Here is a 20,667-nt window from a genome sequence, read left to right on the forward strand (position 1 = left end):
CGCTTACTTGCCGGATGCCTTTGGAAGTTATTTAAAATTGCTGTCCCCCAGATCACATTCTTTAAAATGGAGGTGTTATGCATAGTCTGTCACTTGTGAAACGTTGGGCAGTTCAAGGGCAGCGTGCGGTGCTGCTGCCATCCTGATTGTTCCCTCTTGGGAGGGTACTCACCGAGACGACGGGAGTTTGCAGGAGTGGTGCTTCTTGTGTGATCAGTCTGCAGGAGGCACGCGCTCTGCACTCAGCATTCGTACCCAGCAGTGTGGCGATGCAGCTGAAATAAGCTGAAGTAGGTGCTGTCAGATAAGCACAAGCTCTCTCCCAAATCCATCATACACTACATAAACTGGGCAGGCTGAGCTCCCAGTCCTGGCTGAAAGCAGCTTCAGCCGAAATGTACTTTTATCTGCTGTGAAAAGCTGGGCAGGTTGGCCTTGCAGTGCATGAACAGCAGTGCCTTTCAGCACTCCTGCAGCCTATAAAAGCTGGGCAGGCTGGGCTTGCAATATGCCTCATTTCATCTACCTGAAAATGGTGCCCTAGCTTCCCTTCAATCATTTAAGCTCCCTTGCTCTCTGACACACTTTCCGCTGACAGTAATTCTGTGAGCACTCGTTGGGCATTTACTGCCATCACTAGAGGAAATACTGATGGCTTAAAATGGGATCATTTCCTTTCTGATGGACAGCAAGCACCTGTGGGAGTTTTAATAGCTGTACAGTATGTCTCTTAGTAGGTAGAGAGGAAGACGGGTGCAGTTCTCTGCAGCGAGGCGCCCGCAGGCTCTGAAGAGGAAATTGGAGGAGAGGGAGAAGGCCACGGCTGGCTTCCTGTTGAGCTTGTGGAGTGCGGCTTAAAACAGTAGATTTTGTGTATCCATCTCCCCAGTGGGTGATGGTGGAGAAGGGTTTATACCAAAATCATGGACAACCATATGTTCACATTCATGCAGATTTCCTTGATCTCTTACTGAAGAGAAGGTATTTGCTATATATATTCTTACTTTTATCGTCCCCTAAATTACTGTTAAACACTGTTTCCAGGTACTTGGTACTACCATGGAGGGAGAGGACTGTTCTTTTTTCCTCAAGTAATTGAGAAGGAAGAGAACAGTACCAGCCCCTTTCTCAACTTTTTAAAGCAATTACTGCTCAGCACTTTATAGTTACTTATTCAGGTCTCATGCAAGCAAAACAAGCGATCAAAGCCTTGTAAAATTATTGTGGATTGAAATGCATTTAAAAGTAGAGTGATACTGACCCTCCCTTTTGTAATTTTGGCTACATTGTGTTGAGGTAACATTTGTCCAAGGTGTGTCTAATTGGTACAGTGTCTTCAAGGTCCTAGCAGCAAAGGTCTTAATCCTTGGGAGACATAACAAGTGGGCATTTAGCAGAGTACCGGCAGCTTGCTCTTCAGCTCTTCACAGGTGATAGGAATGCAGCCTCTGGTAATAAATTTGACTCTTTCAATTACAGTGAGTTTCTTGGTTCATCCATTTTTATTTTTAAGTTAAATCATGTATCATAAACCTGCAAACCACTGGCAGCTTCAAATGTCTTAACATTTCCAAAGCTGTCTTGTCAAAAAGTCATCTTATTCTTGAGCTAAACATGTGACAGGGTCAGAGCAAACGTGATGCATTTTAAAAAGCAAGACCCAAACTCATCTGGAATATGTCAGCTACGAAAGGAGAATTACAGTCTAAGGTTAAACAAGCAAGGATTTCATTTGCAATCATTTTAATTGGTATCGATTGCGTTGCTTGAATATAGGGTCAAAGCAAGAGAGTCACTTCAAAACTAGACGCCTTTTTTTGCCTTTTAAAAAAGCTTTAGTGGCTTTGGCTGAAAGGCATGGGGCTTGAGTTACATTTTTAGTGAAGTTCGCAATGGGGGAGAAGAGAGGGCGGGAAAGTAAAACAAACAAGTGTGTGTTGTATTACAGGAAAAGTGAGAGCTTCCCCATCCATGAAAATTGCAGCCTCCCAGCTGGAGATGCCAGCAGACTGCCTCCCAAAGTGCCCTGAGCTCTAGGGAGAGCGAAGCCAGGCTGGCCCGCTGCCAGGCGGGGCTTCCAGCAAGGAGCCGCTGTGCCAAGCTGCGGGCCAGTCCTACCTCTGCGGCTCCTTCCCCTTTGCTGCCCTCACTGCATACTCTTTCTACCGCGTAGCTTTCCAGAGCAGAGCTCTCAGACTTCTCCTCTCCCACCACTGAAGTGCGCTCCTGCTCATTTTTAAGATCTCTGCTTGCATTTGCTGCCTGTTCACCATGTTGAGTTCAAATTCAATCACCTTGGTGTGGTCCTACCTAATACCCTCCAGGAGAGTTACCTCTTATCCCATTCCTTTTTTCTCCTTTTTTTCTCTCCTCATTATTTACCTCATTTCATTTGCCTGTTGGCTACTCATCTTTTCTTGTGCTGGCTCCTGTTCTTGCAGTGGTTTCTCTCTTTACGGACCCATCTTCAAATCTGTGCTTTAAAGTTAATTTCTTTCATGTACATTACTCATGTATAACTCCAATATTATCTTTCCATTTGAATTACTGTCTCCTGCGTCACCTTTATGCCACTAAATGGACAGTAGATTTCCCTTAGTAGAGGTCCTGCCTATATTTGTAATGTGCTTTGTCTATTTAGCATGAGAATATTGTCAGCATTTGTTTCTATGTTGCTGTTCTATAAACTGGGTATCAGGTCAATAGGAAGATTTTAAAAGTAGCCTAATTAAAAGTAAATCTGTTTCAGTTCCTCTCTAAGCCAGGATCTCTTCCCTGAACTATTAAACAAACACGTTTGACAACCCTACTGCTAATTGCATTATAAAGTTGATATAAGGATAGTGCTTAGATCCTCGGGGGCTTTTCCATTGCAATTTTGCTGAGAGAAGCCGGAGGCAGAAACAGGGACAAGCAGGGTCAGTTTTAGAGGCAACAGTGGGGTTTTTTTATATCCTTTGCGTGGATCCTTCTCCTGTTTGATGTTCAGTGGGATATTTCATGTTCCCCAACTTAAGAAATAACTGCTGCAGTGAAGAGTTGTGGAGAGAGAAGCTGGAGGCTGTTTCCCTTCTGGGAAATCAGCCCATATAATCTTTTAAAGTCATCAGAGGCAGCCTGGCAGGAGTGGAGTGTAACCAGTCCTTGGCTGCATGTCTGAGCCTTGCAGTGTCCAATGGGCCCTGGGGATGGGGGATTGTAATGGACTTGATTTCACACCAGGGCTGCATTTTGAACTGATGCTTGAGGGCTGAGGGTAGTTATTTTATTAACTGTAGGTTTTATTTTTGTCCTCTGCACCCCAGCAGCACGCTCAAGGTTCTTCATCTAGCTGTGTGGTTTTTGCACTTTTTTTCAGGTTCTTTAAGTGTTCCCTGTGTATGAAAGGTATTTACAACCCCAACCTCCCCCTACATGCTTTCTGAGATCTCAAAGAGCTGTGTAAACTCAGAGGATTAAGGCAGAGTTTGAGCTGGGCTGAGCAAACACGCAGTGGTAACTCCAGCCAGCGGATGGCTGTGGATGTGAGCTTGCGCCAGGGTCCTCTAGGACTGATCAAACAGGCAGCATGGAGTCCACTGTGCAGAAGTCTCTTGCTGTGGCATTTTAGGGGTAAGAATGGTCTCATTCCAGAGCTGAGGGCCGTGCACCCGCATTATTCACAGCTTTATTTATAAACTGAGCGGTGTGCACCTTGAGTGACTTTGGAGATTGCAGCTGTGCCTTGGTGACAGAAGAAAAATGGCTTTTCGGGAAGGAGTGTTCCAAGTGATTAAGGATGTTGCCAGCTCTGCTGCAAGCAGAGGTGCAATTGCATAACTTTAGCTTGGGCCAAATAGCGATGAAAAAACATTCACAGAGATTTTTATTATGGACTCTCAAAATCTGTTGCAGAGTCTAGGTTACATACTTGGGTTGCAAGCCTGTGCTGAGGTCTTTGCCAGTGGATCTTCACAGCTACTGGTGTACAAGGTAGAGCTGGAGGCGGTACCACAATTACGTTTTCAGCTGAACTGTTCTTTGATATCTGTACATCCAAATAAGCAAATGGGGAGATAGTATCTGTATGCTTCATGGAGTAACTGCCAGGAAAGAGGCTCTAAAGAAAGGCCTAATTCTTCCTTATCTGTAACCATGCAGCCAATTAGAACCATCTGCTCTCTGTCTGCAGCCCAGACAGACAAGGGCCTGCAGATGGAGAGGCTGTAGCCTGCCCTGGAGGGTGTGAGTGCGATTCCTAAGTGAGGACAGGTAGGAGAGGGCCCTGGAAGCAGTGAGTAGTAAGGAACAAAATAGTTTTGTATATTCTGGAACAAGATTTGGCAATCTCCTTCCTGGAACCAAGAAGAGAGAATGGGCCTGGATCCACCAGCCTTCCCTGCAGAAGGGGATTTACTGGCCCTGACAGCAAAGGTAGCCAGGTCTGCTGACTCCTGCTTTGGGCAAAAACCCCAAGGCTGGATACGAAGACCTTTTAACTTCAGGGCCTGACTTCAGACACTGTCACTGTGTGAACCCCTAGGCTTTACATGACGTGCAAATACCTGCTGGTCTGGGCTTGTCTGGGGGAAAGGCTCCAGTGGAGCAGTTTGTCGGAAGGCCAGTCTCACCTGCTGGCTGGGATTTCTGGATTGAAGTCAAGGTGCATCAATAAACGTTGTTCACTGCAGTGATGTACTGTATATTCTGTACATGCTTAAATTTTCCAGCAATTGCCCGTGCACAAGCACAGATGCACATCCAAAAATGGTAAACTCTTCTGCTAAGTGAGGTCCCCAACTTGGAGGTCATACACTTTAGTAAAAGAGCAATCACTGGAAAGCTCTTTTAGTAGAGTAAATAGGAAACAAAGGAGGCAAGAACAGAAACCCCATTAGCCCCCTCCTGCTCTCTGCCTGAGGCTGCAAAGAGGTCTGCGTTTAGCAGCATAGAAAACAGCCCCACTGTCACCCTATGTCAGTAAGGAGAAGCTGAGTTCCATGTCCTACGTTCCCAGAAAAAGCAAAGTCCTGTGAGCTGCATCCTCTGCTGAAGTGAGGAGGAACAGGACCATGGAATAGGCTTTCTTGTCATGGGGCCGAGAAACTTGGCATCTTCCCCACGGCTGTCCCAGACGTGCTGCGGAGCTGAGTATGCCTCCCTCCGCCTTCCTCCTGCTGGAGGCAAGCAGCAGCCTCGGCTACCAGGGCTTGGGTCTTAATTCACGGCTGTTTGGAAAGTGCTTGAGATTCTTGGACGCAAGTGGCACTACAAGTGAATGCATTATTTCCTTGGCTTTGATCCAGCTATGACTGTATTCCCTGAATTAATTTTGCTAGTAGCTCAGTGATGAGACAAACCTTAAATCTCCAAACAAAATGGGGATAAAAAGCTAAATTTCTAAGTAGGGAATTTTGTAGGATTCAGTAAGGGGAAAAACATAGATTTCCAGACTAGTTATGTGGTGAAGTGAATAGTCTAAAACCTGCAGTGAATGTGCTGTGGGTACTGAGGGAAGACTTTCCCTAAGGCATTAACAGAGGCCCAATCCCCACGTGAAGCCAGCTAGAATTTAAACCGAAATGGCCATTTACTGCCTTTGAAAGCATCCTTAAAAGTGAATATTACAGGCTGAGCCAGGAGTGCATTATTTGCTGCTGCTTTCAGGTGGTGGCATTCCCCTGCCACAGCCTCCTTTTTCCCTTATCAGGGGCCCATGTCACTTCATGCAGCATCTTGCATGCGTCTGCTGTCATGTTGCAGCTGCATCTGGCTTTATGAAGAAGTGCACATTTTTGGTGATTTCTGTTTCTGATGTTTTGCTGAGTATCAGTTAACAGATGTCATTTCCATTGCACTAGTTTCTGATTAGTTACTAAAGCTTAGCATTTTGGTTTCTATCTCAGCAACTTCCCAGTAAATAGGACAATGTGACCTTCTTTAAGTGGCATTTTGAACTGCTGCTTTAGAGTGTTATCTTAAAACTAAAACCCAAACTGAGCAACTAAACACTAATTTGCATTCCTCGTTTTATCATTCATGGAGAATAATGCCAGACAATCATTTTCCTTGCTCTTTCGCTAGTTATGGACTTGGCAAGCTGAGCTGTATTCTGGTGTGTTCTGCGCCTCTGAGACAGTGCTACTTATTTTAGTTTGGGGTGGGTGTTGTTTCTTTGCGGGTTTTGCAACTTGCTGTATATATGCGTGCTTTAAGAGGAGCTTGCCAGCCATGCAGGACCCCTGTGCAAGGTGTGTAGAGATTGGGTGCTGGCTAATTGTCTTTGAGCCTGGGTTGGAATAGGAAACAGCTGTATGTATTTTATTGTTGTGATTCAAATTTCAGTGTCTCTGTGACCCTAAAGTGTCGGTGCATCATCTCGCTTCACAGGGAAGGGTAACTTTAAGCAGTGAGTGATTTGGAGTGGAATCAGCATATTGCACACTCAGGCAGTCAATTCACTAATTAAACGAGAGGGGGAGGAAGTAATCTAGAGCAATCAGCAGGGCATTTCATCCCAATTCCTAATTTTCTTTATTGTTGGGCTTTAGTTTTGAGAGACTAGAGCGCTAATGATTTTCATGAGCTCTTTTGGAGTACTGAAGGTGTGTGTGTGTGTGTTGACGTGAACGAGTTGTATTGAGAGCTCCATTCACGTAAGATACAAATATCCATGATGTAATTGCTTGAGCCAGAAGCAAGGCATTTAGAAAAGGGGGGTGAAGCATTTAGAAAAATTTCTTTGGCTGAAGTTGACAAATTTGGCATGGTAAACAGTGCTTTTAAGGTATCTCCTAATCTGATATATTTACCTTGCATAAAAAATTAATGGGGATAGAGATTCTGCAAAACATTCCAAAAACAGTTTAGTTTTTACCCTTGAGCAGTTAATAAAAGGCATTGGGGAAAAATTTACCTAGCTATAGTGAACTAATGTCATAGTGATTTGGCACATTACTACTTAAACTCTTTTTCTGTGTGGTATGCAGGGGGAGAGGTTGATCCATTGTCACCAAGAGTTCAGCTTTCAGTCCTCAAAGATGCCAGGGATGGTAGTAATTCCCCTCTCTGATCTCACTTCCTATGTTAATCATTATGACATGACATACCCGCTTTTAAACTGTGCTTAGATTGTATGTTATAGTCCTGATTCAGGGCAGACACTTAACACTTAGAAGTGTTCAACCTCTGTTATGTGTTTAGATCCCATTGATCTCGGCTTGCTTATTGAATGCATGGTAGGCTTTAGAAGTGCATTTCTCCATATGAATGCTACTGTGAATCAGAGACTGTCAGGCCCAAGGGGGGTCTGATATGTTGCTTTCTGAGATCAGAAACAAAATAAAAACCACCTCTGTTTCAGTTGAACAGTTTAAGGCTTTCCTTCAGGATGCTGATTTGTTCGTGTGCTGTTGACTTATGGTTCCTGAATTAATCTGAAGCAAACTCATTTTCATAACCAGTTCCAGCATCTCTGAAATTATCAAACACATAGCCTGGAGAGTATTCATCCTAATCTAACCTAAAATTACTGTTTGCATTGTGTGTGTGTAATTATTCATCTTAAGTCATCTCTGAAAAGAACATGCTGTCTTGTTTGTGTTTTTATTCAATATTTATAGCGCTTAATGCTTAAAAGTAGTCTCAGAGAACTTAAAGAACTTACTATTATTTTTTCCTCCTTTCCAGAAGGACATGTCGCTAAAGCCTCAGGAGCGGAAGGAGAAATGGGAGAGGCATCCAGGAAAGAAACCTAGAGAATCTGAAAACTGTGTGTCTGCTGAGCCGAGTGAAAATGGCCATAATAACGATGCTGGGAGCTCAGAGAGAGAGGCAGAAAGAGGCAAAGAACGGATGAAGAAGAAACTCCCCTTGAAGCTATCCAAACAGGTAGGGAAATTATTTCTCATCTGAAGTGACTTTATCATGTCATTGGCCACTGTGAAATGTCCTGCTGGTAGGTTGGAGTTGTTAATGTAACTGGCTTCTCTGGTAACTTGTGCTGGTGAAAACAATGTCTCTTACAAGACTTCTGGCCAAGTGCGCAAAGCCTGTGTTGCGGGCAAGTTTCATAAGCTAAAATGGAAGACCAGGTGTGCTGGGTAATGTAGGAAGGAAGGAACAGACCTCCCTTGTATCCTGCAACTTTGAAACAGTGCGGTAATTCGCACCATAGGTTTGTGGCTCTTAACAGTCTGACACACAAGTAGAAATCATCAATCGGATCATAGCCTTCTTTGGGGAAGATGTGCTTGTTAATGTGCACCTGGAAGTTGCAAACGTGAATGTGTACATCTCATGAATCGAGTTCATGTGCCCCCAAAACAGTCTGTTGAGAAGGAGAGGATATTCCAGTCTCTTAGAAGTTGGAGGAAGTTGTGCTCTGGGGAATCTTTTGTCTGTGCCCTTCTAAAATGTGGTAGAACATTAATGAATTAAGAGTGGTGATGCTGGAGGGGACGATTGCGAAGACTCCCATCTGAACCACGGTGTGTACAGAGCCGGGGAGGTGACAAAGGAGAGGCACTGTGGCTGGCAGGTTATTTATCACTTAACTGCTGCTCAGCAGGGAGATTTGTTGGTGACTCAGTGCTCATTCATCAGTTTGAAATCCACATGGCACAGCAGCCTATATCTATGAACACACACTTTCCCAGTTGTCCATTAACATGGTGCCAAATGCCAGCCAGTGGGAAGGCCAGTGTACTTGACCCTCCAGCATTTGTTCTGAGCTAAGAAGTACACTATGATGAAAAACTATTTTTTATTCTTCGTGATGCAGAGAAAAAGAGCTCTTTTAACCCAAGCACACCTTCTGTTCTGTGAAACTAGTTCTGTATGTGTGCCAGACAACGAAAGATTGAATAGTCCCATTATTGGAAGTGTTTTTTCAGACTTCCAATATTTTAGGATTTGAAAGGATTGTTAAGGTTATCTAATGTAACCCCCTGTATAACTTCTCCACCACACACAATCTTTTGTGATTGTGTTGTAGCATATTCATTCAGAAGGGCTCATCACATTTTACGTTAGAAATTCTAATGGTCTGCTCATGGCCCCACTCTTCTGGTAGCTAATTGTTCTCATTAACAAATTAGCAGACTTTTGTTTTCTTCCTTTTGATAAAAAAAAATAGTTGGAATAATTCAGTACAAATAACTTATGTAAATATGTTAGTACTTTTCTGCTTGCAAACATTTAGGTAGCAAATCATGTAACCATGCCCTCCTAGTAAAATATTTGCCAGGTTTGTTTTCTTTTAACTCCCCAAAGTGTTACCAAATGTTTTGTTTTTAGACTGTCAGTGTATATGTAGTTAAAATACATCAAGTTTCTTATTTTCTTTTGCTAGTAGCTGAGTGATAGGGTTTCAGTTCCCCCTCTGGTTACAGGTGCAGTGAGTTTGTGCACAAATATTCACTCTGTGCAAATTAAAATGCACAGAGTGCAAATTAAAATGACTTTTTATTATGCGTGAATAGATGCACATTTTAGTTTCGATGAAAGTTTGAGCAACTAGGATCCTTTTCTTGGCATTCAAACCCACAAAATGCTAAGCATGTATTTCACCAGAAGTCCCTGGCTTTGATAGAAAATGTTTAGAAGCAATAGTGCTGGATGGTATTCCTGCCTGCTGCTTACACTAGGATTGTGGCACTGTGCTTCATCAGCTCCTCTGCCTTTGTAAAGCTGCTGTTGTGTCAGGTTTTTTTATTTACGTGAAAAGGCCCCAAACACCAATCCAGCGACCCTTGCAAAGTATACGTAAAGCTGGCTCACTTTCTGCTCTAGTCTCCAGAGTAACCTTACAAATGCTCATGTTGATGCAACTGAGAGTGGTGCAGTGCGAGTGTGGAAACAAGGAGCACCGCAGGAGGTCATTAGGTCTCGATTGCCACCAAAATCTCTCTAACATGAAAGCCTGGCTTCAGTAAATACTGCCTTTCTACAGGTTAGAGAGTTGTTCCTTCAGGTCTAAAATTACGCTGCAGCGAGTTCAGTGCATTTCAGGTATTTGCACCATTGTGGATGTGTGAGGCCACGCTCTGCCAGGCAGCGGGGAGGTCCCCTCTTGCTGGAGCTGGGGGTGAGCCAGTTCCTCACCCACTGCAGAGGAGGAAAGGGGTTGTTAATAGTGGCATCTTCTACATGAAAATTAAAACTAAGTTTCAAGTGGTTGTGGCCACTAGGGATTTCATGACACTTCCTTAGAAGTCTTTGGGGTAAGAGGTTTTGTTACGCTGGCCGAACTCCGGTTTCTGTAATTATATGCTGCTGCCTTAGTTTACCAAACATTTAGATTATTTGTATTTCAGCTCTGAAAAATGAGGACGCTGTTACCTGTCTCTTCTGGCTAGTATTTGGCTGGTATCAGTCACTAAATAGGGTATTTGCTGCCACATTCATGAAAACGTGAATTCATCTTTCATTGTTTGATTTATTTCCTCCCCCCCCCCGTAAGTATAAGTAACAAACTCCAAAAAGAGCGAGGAGCTTGCACAAAGAGTATAAAATAAAACCTGTGATGAATGACTCATTAATACACTGTGCCTCTTTAAACAAGTCACGCTTAGAATTCATCTTTTATTGAAAAGGGAGGTTTTTTTAAATACCTTTTATTATCCTAGCTGATATAGTTGTGAAAACCAGACAAGTTTTCAGGTCTGTAAGGTTGATGAAAGTAGCAGCAAAATCTAAGCTAGATAAACTAGGCTATTCTTAGTTCAAACTAATTATGCAAATGGTATAGACAAGTTCAATAATTTTTCCTTTTTTTTAATAACCATAAAGTTCACACCTAGAATTTTGGCATTTCCTGCCAAGCTGTCTAGACAAATTGGCTGTAATATTAAGTTTCATGGAATTTGGGGGTGCTTTTTGCATCTCAGGGTTATTAAACATAAGTTTATACTTAATTTGGAAAGCTTACTGTAATTAATGCTAATTATATTGAGATGTTGCTTAGAAATTACTGTTCAGTGTGAAGCTTTCCTTATACTCTCATCCCTTCTCTTCACAATGCTACTGAATTGTCATCTTTTCTGCACAGCCTCCTCTAATAAATCAAATTGGGCATTATAATTATGGCATTCTGCTAATCCTTGTAGAGAGGTGCAAAGTGGTAAGCTGATTTGAGTGCCAGGTTGTCTGCTTTGTTTAGAAAATTAGATTAATACTTCACTCCTTTTGACAAAGTATCCAGATTCTTATTTGCTCCTGAATATTTGGTTCTTCTTTACCTCGGGGTATGGGGACGGGGTTGCAGGAGCCAATCTGTCCTTTCCAACCTATTACTCCAACTGTGTATAAAATCAAACAAATCGTTCAAACACGTTTATCTATCTCCCGCTGTAACGAAGCAGAGGAGGAAAAAAGGGCATTTCAAATAGATAGAGGTCCTTTGGCCAAAGATTTGTCGGAATTTGGGGCTGTTCTCAACGCGTGTGCGCAGGGAAAGGTGCTGACTTGAAACTGCTGCTCTCTGACGGGAATCAACAAAATCTCTCACAGTCATCAGGGGTATGTCAAGGAATGAGAAAGTGTTTAAAGCTGTGACGTATTTTAGTGTAGCCAGAGTGGCCTGCAGTAAAGCTTGCCCCTTTGAAAGTGTCTAGTTACCTCCATCATGGGAGCATTTGTTGGAAATTGAGTTATTGCCTTTTTTTAAAAGCCACGTCCAAGACTAACCCAGTGATTTGTGGAAGGGAATCCCCACCGCAGCTGCAGACAGTGCCGGTGGGGCAGAGGAGCCCATCACCTCTTTAAAGGATTTCCTCTATGATTGGGTGTATAATTCACTTAGATGAAGTAAGAGGTAGATATAAGATGAAAGTTCCAGTTACGCTTCCTTGTGTTGTCCTAAGTCATTCTAGTTTTCGGAGAGTCACCCTTTGAACTTAGAGTCTGTCTTTCATTAGCCTTAGCTGAACTGTTTCGCTTTCTTCTGGGCTCATTTTTGGAGTTGCTTATTCCTCTGAACGTCTGAGCAGCCTGGGATCACCCTGGATGTAGAACAGTGGGTTTTTTCTGAGCTTCAGGACCCATTGCCATTTCTGTACGTAGACTAAAAATGGGCTGACCTCCTTCTGAAAAGAGTTGGGGCTAATAGGAAAGAGTTGCTGATATTTCAAGTTAGCTTAACCTCAGGCTCTGTGGTTAGTCAGCTCGGCAGCATCACAGTATATTGAATATGTTTAGATGTTAAATGTGCCTGTAATAACACTCTGTTCTGCAAATAGTCATTTGTCATGAAGATGAGTGTCTTACACCTCCTCCTTACTTTTCTCACCCACTGTTTAAATCACCCAAGATGAGGCAGAGTCTCAAAGAAGCTGAGGGGAACAGAGTGGTGTAGCACGTATTTAGTGCTCATAAATAGCACGCTGGGTTTGAAGACTGGGAGGAAAGGGCAAGAAAGCTAATGCTGTCATGTTGCTCTGGAGGTGTGACATCTCGGTGACTTCAGCAGAGCTTCCTGGAGGGTGGGAGAGCAGAGTTAATTCCTGTGTCTCATTCACTCCCCAGCCTTAGTCAAACTGCTGAGCATTATTGATGATTAATGTATATTGTTGCTGTGGCTCTTGCTGGACTGGAACTGCTAAATTACATTAACATGTTTGATTACCTATTCATGTGATTTTTCTGTGATGCTCACCAGCTCGTTATCCAACATTCATTGATGAATGCAACATCCTTCCCTACCCCCCAGGAGAACACCACTCTGGGTTACTGCTGATCTGAGCTAAAGGTGATACGCTAAGTCCTTTTCCATCCAGGATACACATTGTTTCTTCTGATGTCTAGGTGAAAATTGATAGCTTGTCTTCAAACCAGTTACATACCCTTGGCCCCATTTTGTGTGTGGTGGTGGTACTGAAAGGCTATGGGGATTTTCCCAAGGTGGAGAGAAACAGTCTAGAAACTCATCTGGCTAATGAAGTACCTTGTGTGGAAAATTTCCTTTGGCATCATACTGCTTGTGCTGACGGTTGGGCAATAGGATAGGAGCACATAGCTGCTTGATTTTTATTTGTGTTTTTCTAGGTAATGATAAATTGTAAATCGAAAACTTGGATGTGCTTTTGAAGCCACTGGGCTGGAGGCAGAGAGTTTGCTTAGTGATGCAAAGTTCAGAGACTGAAACGTACCTTTCTTAGCTGAGGTTCAGCAGCCGCGTAGGAGAGTGAGTCCAAAAAATAACTAACCTTTGGGTCTTTGTCTATAGGCCAGAGGACAGGTACGGATATGCCTGTCCTTCCATGCCTTAATAATGTAGCATTTGGAAGCTGAATGTGTCTAAGAGTGTCTAAATATAATAGTAACTTATTCTGTTACCTTCAGTATCTCAGGCTATTAAAAGCAAATGAATTCTAGGCAGCCAACTTACCAAAAATAAAAAAAAGAAAGGTTGCCTTTAATGTGGGTTTTGGGGATTGGTTTGGTTTGGTGTGTGCTGCTTTGGTGTTTGCATTTCAGTGCTTTTGAACACTGAAATTATAGAAACCGGTTTCTTTTTGTTTCTAATTGATGTTACCCTTTTTGTTAGCAGATATTGTTATTTAAATGTTCTTTGAAACTAAACAACAAAGCAAAAGGAAAAAAAAAGTCAATTTTCTTTTAAACAGGAAAATGTTGCTTCATGTATTGCTTAAAACCAGGATCCATTTCTATCTTTGTAAGTACAAGAATTTACAATTTGGACATGAAAGCTCTGTACCAATTAGTTTTAAGTACGCATTTATGATTGCTAGGAGAGTTGGGCTGTTAACACAGCGCGTGTTACCTGGGTGAAGTCTCTCTACCACTGACTCCAGCCAGGCTGTCTGGAAACCCCGGGGAGGTGGCTTCGGTTGGTGCTTTGATTCCCTTCAGCTTGAGCCAAGGACAGCGGTGGAGGCCTAGTCCTGCGAGGCGTGGTGCTCTGATTCAGCAAAGCCTTTCCAAACACGTGCTCACTTTTAAACATGTGAACAGTCTCACTGGCTTCAAAGCTCTTAATGAGGTTGTAGTGCTGGGGGCCCTGTCCCGGGGGGATTTCGGAGGAGGTCCTTATTTCCAGCTGAGTAGGGCTGCACGGCACAGACACAGATGGCCTTGCCTTGCTCTCTCACGCTAATCTGCAAGTGCAGAGACTTCACAGCTGCCTGGGAAACCACTGGGGAGTAACGGTGCAAAGTACTGAAATGGGCAATACAGTATTTAGTCATTAGGTTTGCTAATCCAAGGCCTAAAATCAGCCTCGTTTCAATCAATAGCAATCTGTTTGCACTGTCAGGAACTAATTTAAAAATCTGCTTTAAGTCCTGGTTAGGCACTTGGTATTCTGTTTTCTGCATCAAAGTAGAGGGGAAGCAGTGGGCGTAGCACAGCAGTGGCAGGAGGAGGAAAAATCCTTTGTAAATAAATACTGGATGTTTATTTCCCAAATGAAACCCTGCTATTACAAAGAAGTGCTGTTGTTTTTGCTAAATTTATCCAAGAATTCATCGAGATTCTTGAAGTGGCTGCAGAGCCCACTATGCAACAGAGGACAAACTTCACAGTGTGTTTAGTTTCTTCAGTGTTTCTTTAAAGTGCTGTACAAACCTTAGACAATTAAGGTTTGTGTTATAGATGTGGCACAGGTAACTTCATCACAGGATTGCAGCCACCTTTTGAGAGCTTCAGCACAGCTTCCGTAACAGGTCTCTGTAACATACCGTGCTTCAGGAGTAGTGCAAAATAGTGCCATAAAACCACTGGGAACTACAGCAGGAGAAGAGCTTTGCTTAAGCTGGAAAATGTATTTCAAAACTCTCTGCAGTTCTGGTAGGGAAACATAAATTGAGGAGACAATGTTTATTAGAATTGGGGGGGGGGGAATCCAACTGTTTTTAGACTAACACTGAAACATGAAACAGAAGCATATGCTGGATTTTACTGCACTGCAAATATTATTTTCTGAACGGAGTGATGTAAAGCATGTTTTGGCTGCTGAAAGTGTTATATGTAGGAGAATGTGGCTTTGTGTTTTTCACTGATGTAGTGAAATACTTACTCACTTGTCTGGACCAGTGGGTTCCCCTTTTGTAGCTGATCCTCACTTGCTAATATTGCTGCTCCATGTGCCCCACTTGTCCCTGCTCTTGTAGGAATTGCCTGATCCTCCCAGAGAGGCTCAGCTGCCTCTGAGCACAGCTCCTTGGTGTGCCCCAGCCCAGGAGCACAGCTGGGGGACGCTGGCTCCGTGCTGGGTTGGGCAGGGCTTGCTCACCTGGACCAGCACCTTACTGCCATGGGCTTTGCTCCTGCTTGGGTGGAGACTGCTCGCGGGTGGCAGAGCAAGCAGAGGTTGGGTGGCCATGGGGACAGGGATGCAGTGTCTTGCCGTGTGCATGCTGCTTCCTGCTTTGTATTTAAGGATTGTAACGCTGTAACGATGGTATCGACCCTGCTGTGTTCAGAACTGGACCCTGAGGCTTTGCCTGTGGCATTGACTTCTACCTTCTTTGTCCCTGCTTTTCCTCCTCTCCAAAATTCCCATCTGTCCTCATTCACCTCTCCCACTTAACAGCATTTGGGCAACAGCAATGTGTTCAGGCCTCCAGATGGCTGCTGGCATTTTTAACATGTGTTAAAGCAGGTCTGGAGAGCACGGTGATTAAAGCACTAGATGCTACCAGTGGTTTCTCTGCATTGGGACTTCTTATGCTACCTCTAGTGGAGCTGAACCACAGCATCTTTGGGGGCCTCATGTCTCCTTCTCAGTTCCTCATCTGAGAAGATGCGATAGCTGCAGACGCAGTGAAGTGTGGCCGAACAGACCTCGCTGACTCGAGATGCGCACAGACATTCCATAAATGGAGCAATCTGGAGGAAGCCGCTCAGAGCAGCTCTCATCTCACAAGACTCGTCCCTAGCAAACAGGGAAGACTTGACCTGACATTCCTGGTGTTTTCAAAGTTAAAAAAGGTCAAAAATTTGAAATGATAGGAAGATAGCTAAGTCACACTGCTACAGTGTAAGAAAGTTATGTTGTATGTATGTGAAGAATCAAACCAGTTATAAGCTCCATCTTTTAAAACTCCATCGGGTCACCTTTAACTTCTCTGCCTGCAGTTAGATGACTGATAAGGACCTTAGGTCACATTTGCCTAAATATAGCCTCAGACAAGAGTGGAAAAAAGAGAAACAAAGCAATCCTCTCTTCTCGCTGATGTTCTGTAAGTAGCTGTGAATGAATCTCATTACAATGGCTTCTTTTGAAAGGGAGAAATAAAAAGGAAATTTCATTGCTAACAACTTATGTGGCATCAGATGCTATTAAAAAGGTGGTTGTTGGTCATTGGTTACATTGTTATAAAAGAAGAGCTAAATGGTTTCTAATTTAGAGAAGGGGATTTAATTACATTAAGTAATTTACAGGAAGCTATAACCACTTGTATCTTTTTTTCTGTTGAATGTAATTGGTTGACACAATGCACAAAGTCTTCTTTCTTTCCCTTCTTCCCTCCTCTTTTTTTTTTTTGTTTTGTTTTTGTTTTATTTGTATATTTGCTTTGAGAAAAGAGAAGCAACAAGATAGAGAGGTGGTTGTTGGTCATTGGTTACATTGTTATAAAAGAAGAGCTAAATGGTTTCTAATTTAGAGAAGGGGATTTAATTACATTAAGTAATTTACAGGAAGCTATAACCACTTGTATCTTTTTTTCTGTTGAATGTAATTGGTTGACACAATGCACAAAGTCTTCTTTCTTTCCCTTCTTCCCTCCTCTTTTTTTTTTTTGTTTTGTTTTTGTTTTATTTGTATATTTGCTTTTGGAGAAGAGAAGCACCAAGATAGAGCACTTCTGTTGTGTCTCGTGATTTTAGCAAATTGAAGAATGGAGAAACACAGTACTGTTTGAATGGTGCTCTGTCTCTGGCTAGTCCTGGTAGCGTGTGCTGTTTGAAGAGATTCAGAGCCTTGGCTGGAGGCTGGAGGTTTTTCTTGTACATCTCTTCATGATGGTGAGACAGGGCACGTTCTGGGTGTCCTATGAGCTGTGCAGAGCCCCTTTTCCTGGGTGTAATGCAGATGCCGTGGAAGAGGCTAGGACCTAGAAGCAACTGAAGCAGCCATGGCCTTTTTGCATGTTGTTTTTCTGGTTTGGACAAGAAGTATCTAAAGGGTTATTCCATCTTGATTTAAGCACTAGCTGCCTAATACTTTAGCTAGCTTTGCACAAGGGTTTGGGATCTGTTACGTACTTGTAGCCCCCATTCTCAGGCTTGCACCAAGTGTCTGCAGTAAAATACAAAGCCTCTGAATGGCAGCAGGTAGAGTATGGTTCCTTATGATCATCCCTGTAATTTTTGGGATGATCACAGGTATTTTTTTGTGTGTGTGAAACAAGCATAATAGATGTAGACGGACCATATTCTTCCTCTAGCATGCTTATCACTATAATAACTAAACCATCTGTGCAGCTCCAGTCTAAATCTGAGCTGATTTAAAACAAACATAAAAATGACATCCCAATGTCACTTGTGGTTGAGGCAGAATAAATATCTTTTTCATGAGATACTGTTACTTTCAACATGCAGAACTTGTCTTTGCTTACTGCTGGCCATGGATCTCCATTTCTGCAAGAGACTGCTGGGATCGGTGCACCAGGAGCTCTAGCAGAATTGCTTTGGCAGTTGCCAGTCTTTGCCTGAAGTCATTTAATGGCACTGCTCCAGCTCACTTGGCTTTCCTCGTGGAAGCGTATCAAAGATGATGCTATTTTCCACCTCTCAGTTGCTCTCGCCTCACAAACTGCAGCCTCGGGCAGTGTTACCCGCATCCCTCGACCTCTTTTCCGTGTGGATTCTTAAGGGAGCTAATTTTCATACTTCTGCCTGATGGATGGTTTACATGAGCTGTTGAGAATATACACAGCTTGAGTAAGCATGTCTTTGGTTTGAAGACATCTCTTAGGTAAAATAAGCAGTTATTTTTTTCCGTTTAGTCCTTCAAGCAAGATTACTAGTAGTTCTTCAGGTGGATGCCATTGCATTATTTATTTGGCAAAGTCAGTCCATGAAACCCATGCTATTTTCTCTAACGTTTTGTCCAAAAGAAACTGAAGAGTTAAATAAAGCCAGCAGGGGTTTGTGATAGATTTGAAGCTCTTCCAAGCTTACTGGTTGAGGGAGTCCTAAGGCGTAGTCGGGTATGTATGTATCTTTTAACTGAAGAGTTGAAATATGCCCTGTCTGTATGTAGTTTTTTCCAGCTGTTAGCACTGTAAATTGATTCTAAAATTTTTCTGAAGTTGGGCCTTGAAATTAATTTTTTTTTTTTTTAAATCCTAGCAAGGAGGATATTTTGAATGTTAAGTTTAGAATTATACATATAAACTCTTATTATCATTATATGCAAACGGGTTTGTTTTTTTTTTCTGGTAGCTTCCTCTCAATTTTGTTTCTTTGCAGTTGGAGTTGTTGAGATTACAAAGCAAAGTATTATTTGGGTAGCTGCTGGATTCTGAAAGTTAGTGTCTAAAGTCAATGATGTAAATATGTGCAGGTTTTTTAATTTAAAAACAAATCTTTCGTCTTCACCCTTCCTTCCACATTCCACTTTCTTCTGGTTAAAGGCTTTGATTTTGGCACCAGGGAAAGGAGCACAGGCTCGATTCTTCCTTCAGCTGCAGATCCAATGCAAGTTAAAGTTGAAGACTAGTAATAGGTTTCATTTGGCACTCTCTAATGTTTCCTCTTACAGCCCTGCTTGACTCATTGACACTGAATAGCAAAAACAAGGAAAAAAACCTTTTCCAGGGGAAACCTTATCCACTGGAATAATATTGCAGAAAGAATCCAAGGACGAGGTAATGGATGAAGTAGTGAATGCTGTCCAGGGCAGCTAGAATAACAGTGCCGTGATGAGTAGCCCTCTGATGCTGTAATATTGCAGTCTCCTGGAAGGTGGTGCTGGATCTCATAAAGTTGTCTTTCTTTTGGTTCTCAAAACTTTCGAGTGGCTGTAGGACAACATTTTGTAATTTAACATCGTAATTATTGGCTGTAGTGTCAGTCATAGGTATCTTTTTGGAGTTAGTGTCTCAGTCCTTTAGGACTGAAGATGGAGATAGTTCAGCTGGTCAGATAGGTCTGCTGTGGAGTACATCTGCAGCTTTAACATGAAAAAAATAAATGTGCTATCCAGTTATTTTTCAGCTCGTATGGAGCAATTTCAGTGTATAAAGGTGTAAATGGGGATGACGCGAAGGAAGAGAGTCATATTACACGTGTTGCCTGAGTTGAGGCTTTTTTAACTTGCTCCTCATTTGTACGTGTGCTCTTTTTCTTCCGGGTGCATACTGCCAAAACCAGTAATATAAAAATAAAAAAGTTATTCTTTGCTTACCACATAGGGAATAATCCCTACAGCAGGGAACAAAGTCTAGATCCGCAAAACCTGAACCCCATTCTGAAAAGCTGAATTCAGTGTTTTCCCAGCAAGCGTCTGTGCTCTCCTGTAAGAGGGGCTGGCAGTACAGCCCTGAGCGTTACCGGGGGACCTGGTGGCGTAATGGCTGCATGCCATTTTAGATTGCTTCCCCATTTTCGTCTCTTGCTTTCCTTGCTACTGGCTCATTTTGTTCATAAAGCAGGTTGTAATTGAGTGTTTGACAAAGAAGTGTTTACAAGCAGTGCTTCTTGTGCATAACTGCCTAGCTGAGGGGAATAACAATTTGGGTCTGAATTTCAGCCCTCCTTTGTCACTGTCGTATCATCGTCGGTGGTGGTGCTGTCTCTGCTTAAAGAGAAAGATGGATTAAAATCGTTTCAGGGTATGGCACCGGAGTGGGGAATGCATGCTCTTTGAAGAAGCTTGTGACTGTTCCTTGTGGCCCGTGCTCGTTCTTTGTTTGTGTCTTGGTTTTGACCATACCAAGGTGTGTGCCAATTACCATGTGTGGTGACTTCTGGGTTTTCAGAGATGGAGTCTGCTAATTTAGGGGGAATTTTATTCCGGTCATATGAAATGTAAAGGTTGGAGTTTTGCCAGGTTTTAAGCCTTCTCTAGCCATCATGTGGGGTGAGATGCTGTAGACTGTAGCTGTTCTAATCTGGGAACATGGTTGGAGTTCAGTCTTCATGGGTTGAAACCTACAATGCAGACGGGACCTGTGTTACCAAAATAAAAGTCTTGTTTAGCTATCGCTCAGAAAGAAAAGGATTGTAGGATCAAGCTTTTTAGTTCAGGCAGCATGTGGGTGTTTCAATTGTCCATGCCAAAACCCTTCTGCAAATTATGCCAACTGGGCAGGGTGTGGAGGGAACAGAAGCAATGAAGTTATGCGTGAGTAAGGAACAGCTCAGGCTTTATTTAGACCCATTATAGGTCATTTGCAAAGGGTACTCTTTTTTTTTGGGGGGGCGGGGGGCCGCGGGGGGGTGTCTTTTAAAGGGGCTGCTCATTCCGTGGTTGCAGGAATTACCATGTTTAATCAGAAGGGATGGGAATTGGCGCATAGTGAATAAGCAAAGACAATCCCAGGAATTGTCTACTAATAGCTGGAGGCACCTGGAGCTCCGGTCCAACTCCAAGTTGCGGGGCTGAATAGGGCAGTTCCTATTAACATCAGTGCCAGTCTGTGACTAAAACCCGCATGTAGAGATGAAAATAAATCACAACATATGAAACAAGAGTCATGCAATCAGGCATGAGTAAGA

At 42.9% G+C, this 20,667-nt stretch overlaps 1 protein-coding gene across 1 annotated transcript in view; it reads left to right on the forward strand.

Moving 5' to 3' along the window:
* The first annotated feature begins 7,674 nt into the window (after positions 1 to 7,674).
* The window catches only part of FBRSL1 (fibrosin like 1), a 411,006-nt gene continuing 398,013 nt past the window's right edge, over positions 7,675 to 20,667 (forward strand). The window contains exon 1 of the mRNA XM_019470782.1: positions 7,675 to 7,869. Within this exon, the coding sequence (XP_019326327.1) occupies positions 7,675 to 7,869 (195 nt within the window). The remainder of the gene's footprint in view (positions 7,870 to 20,667) is intronic.

This window comes from Aptenodytes forsteri, unplaced genomic scaffold (assembly GCF_000699145.1).
Source record: "Aptenodytes forsteri isolate BGI_AS27 unplaced genomic scaffold, ASM69914v1 Scaffold79, whole genome shotgun sequence".
NCBI classification, from domain to species: Eukaryota; Metazoa; Chordata; class Aves; order Sphenisciformes; family Spheniscidae; genus Aptenodytes; species Aptenodytes forsteri.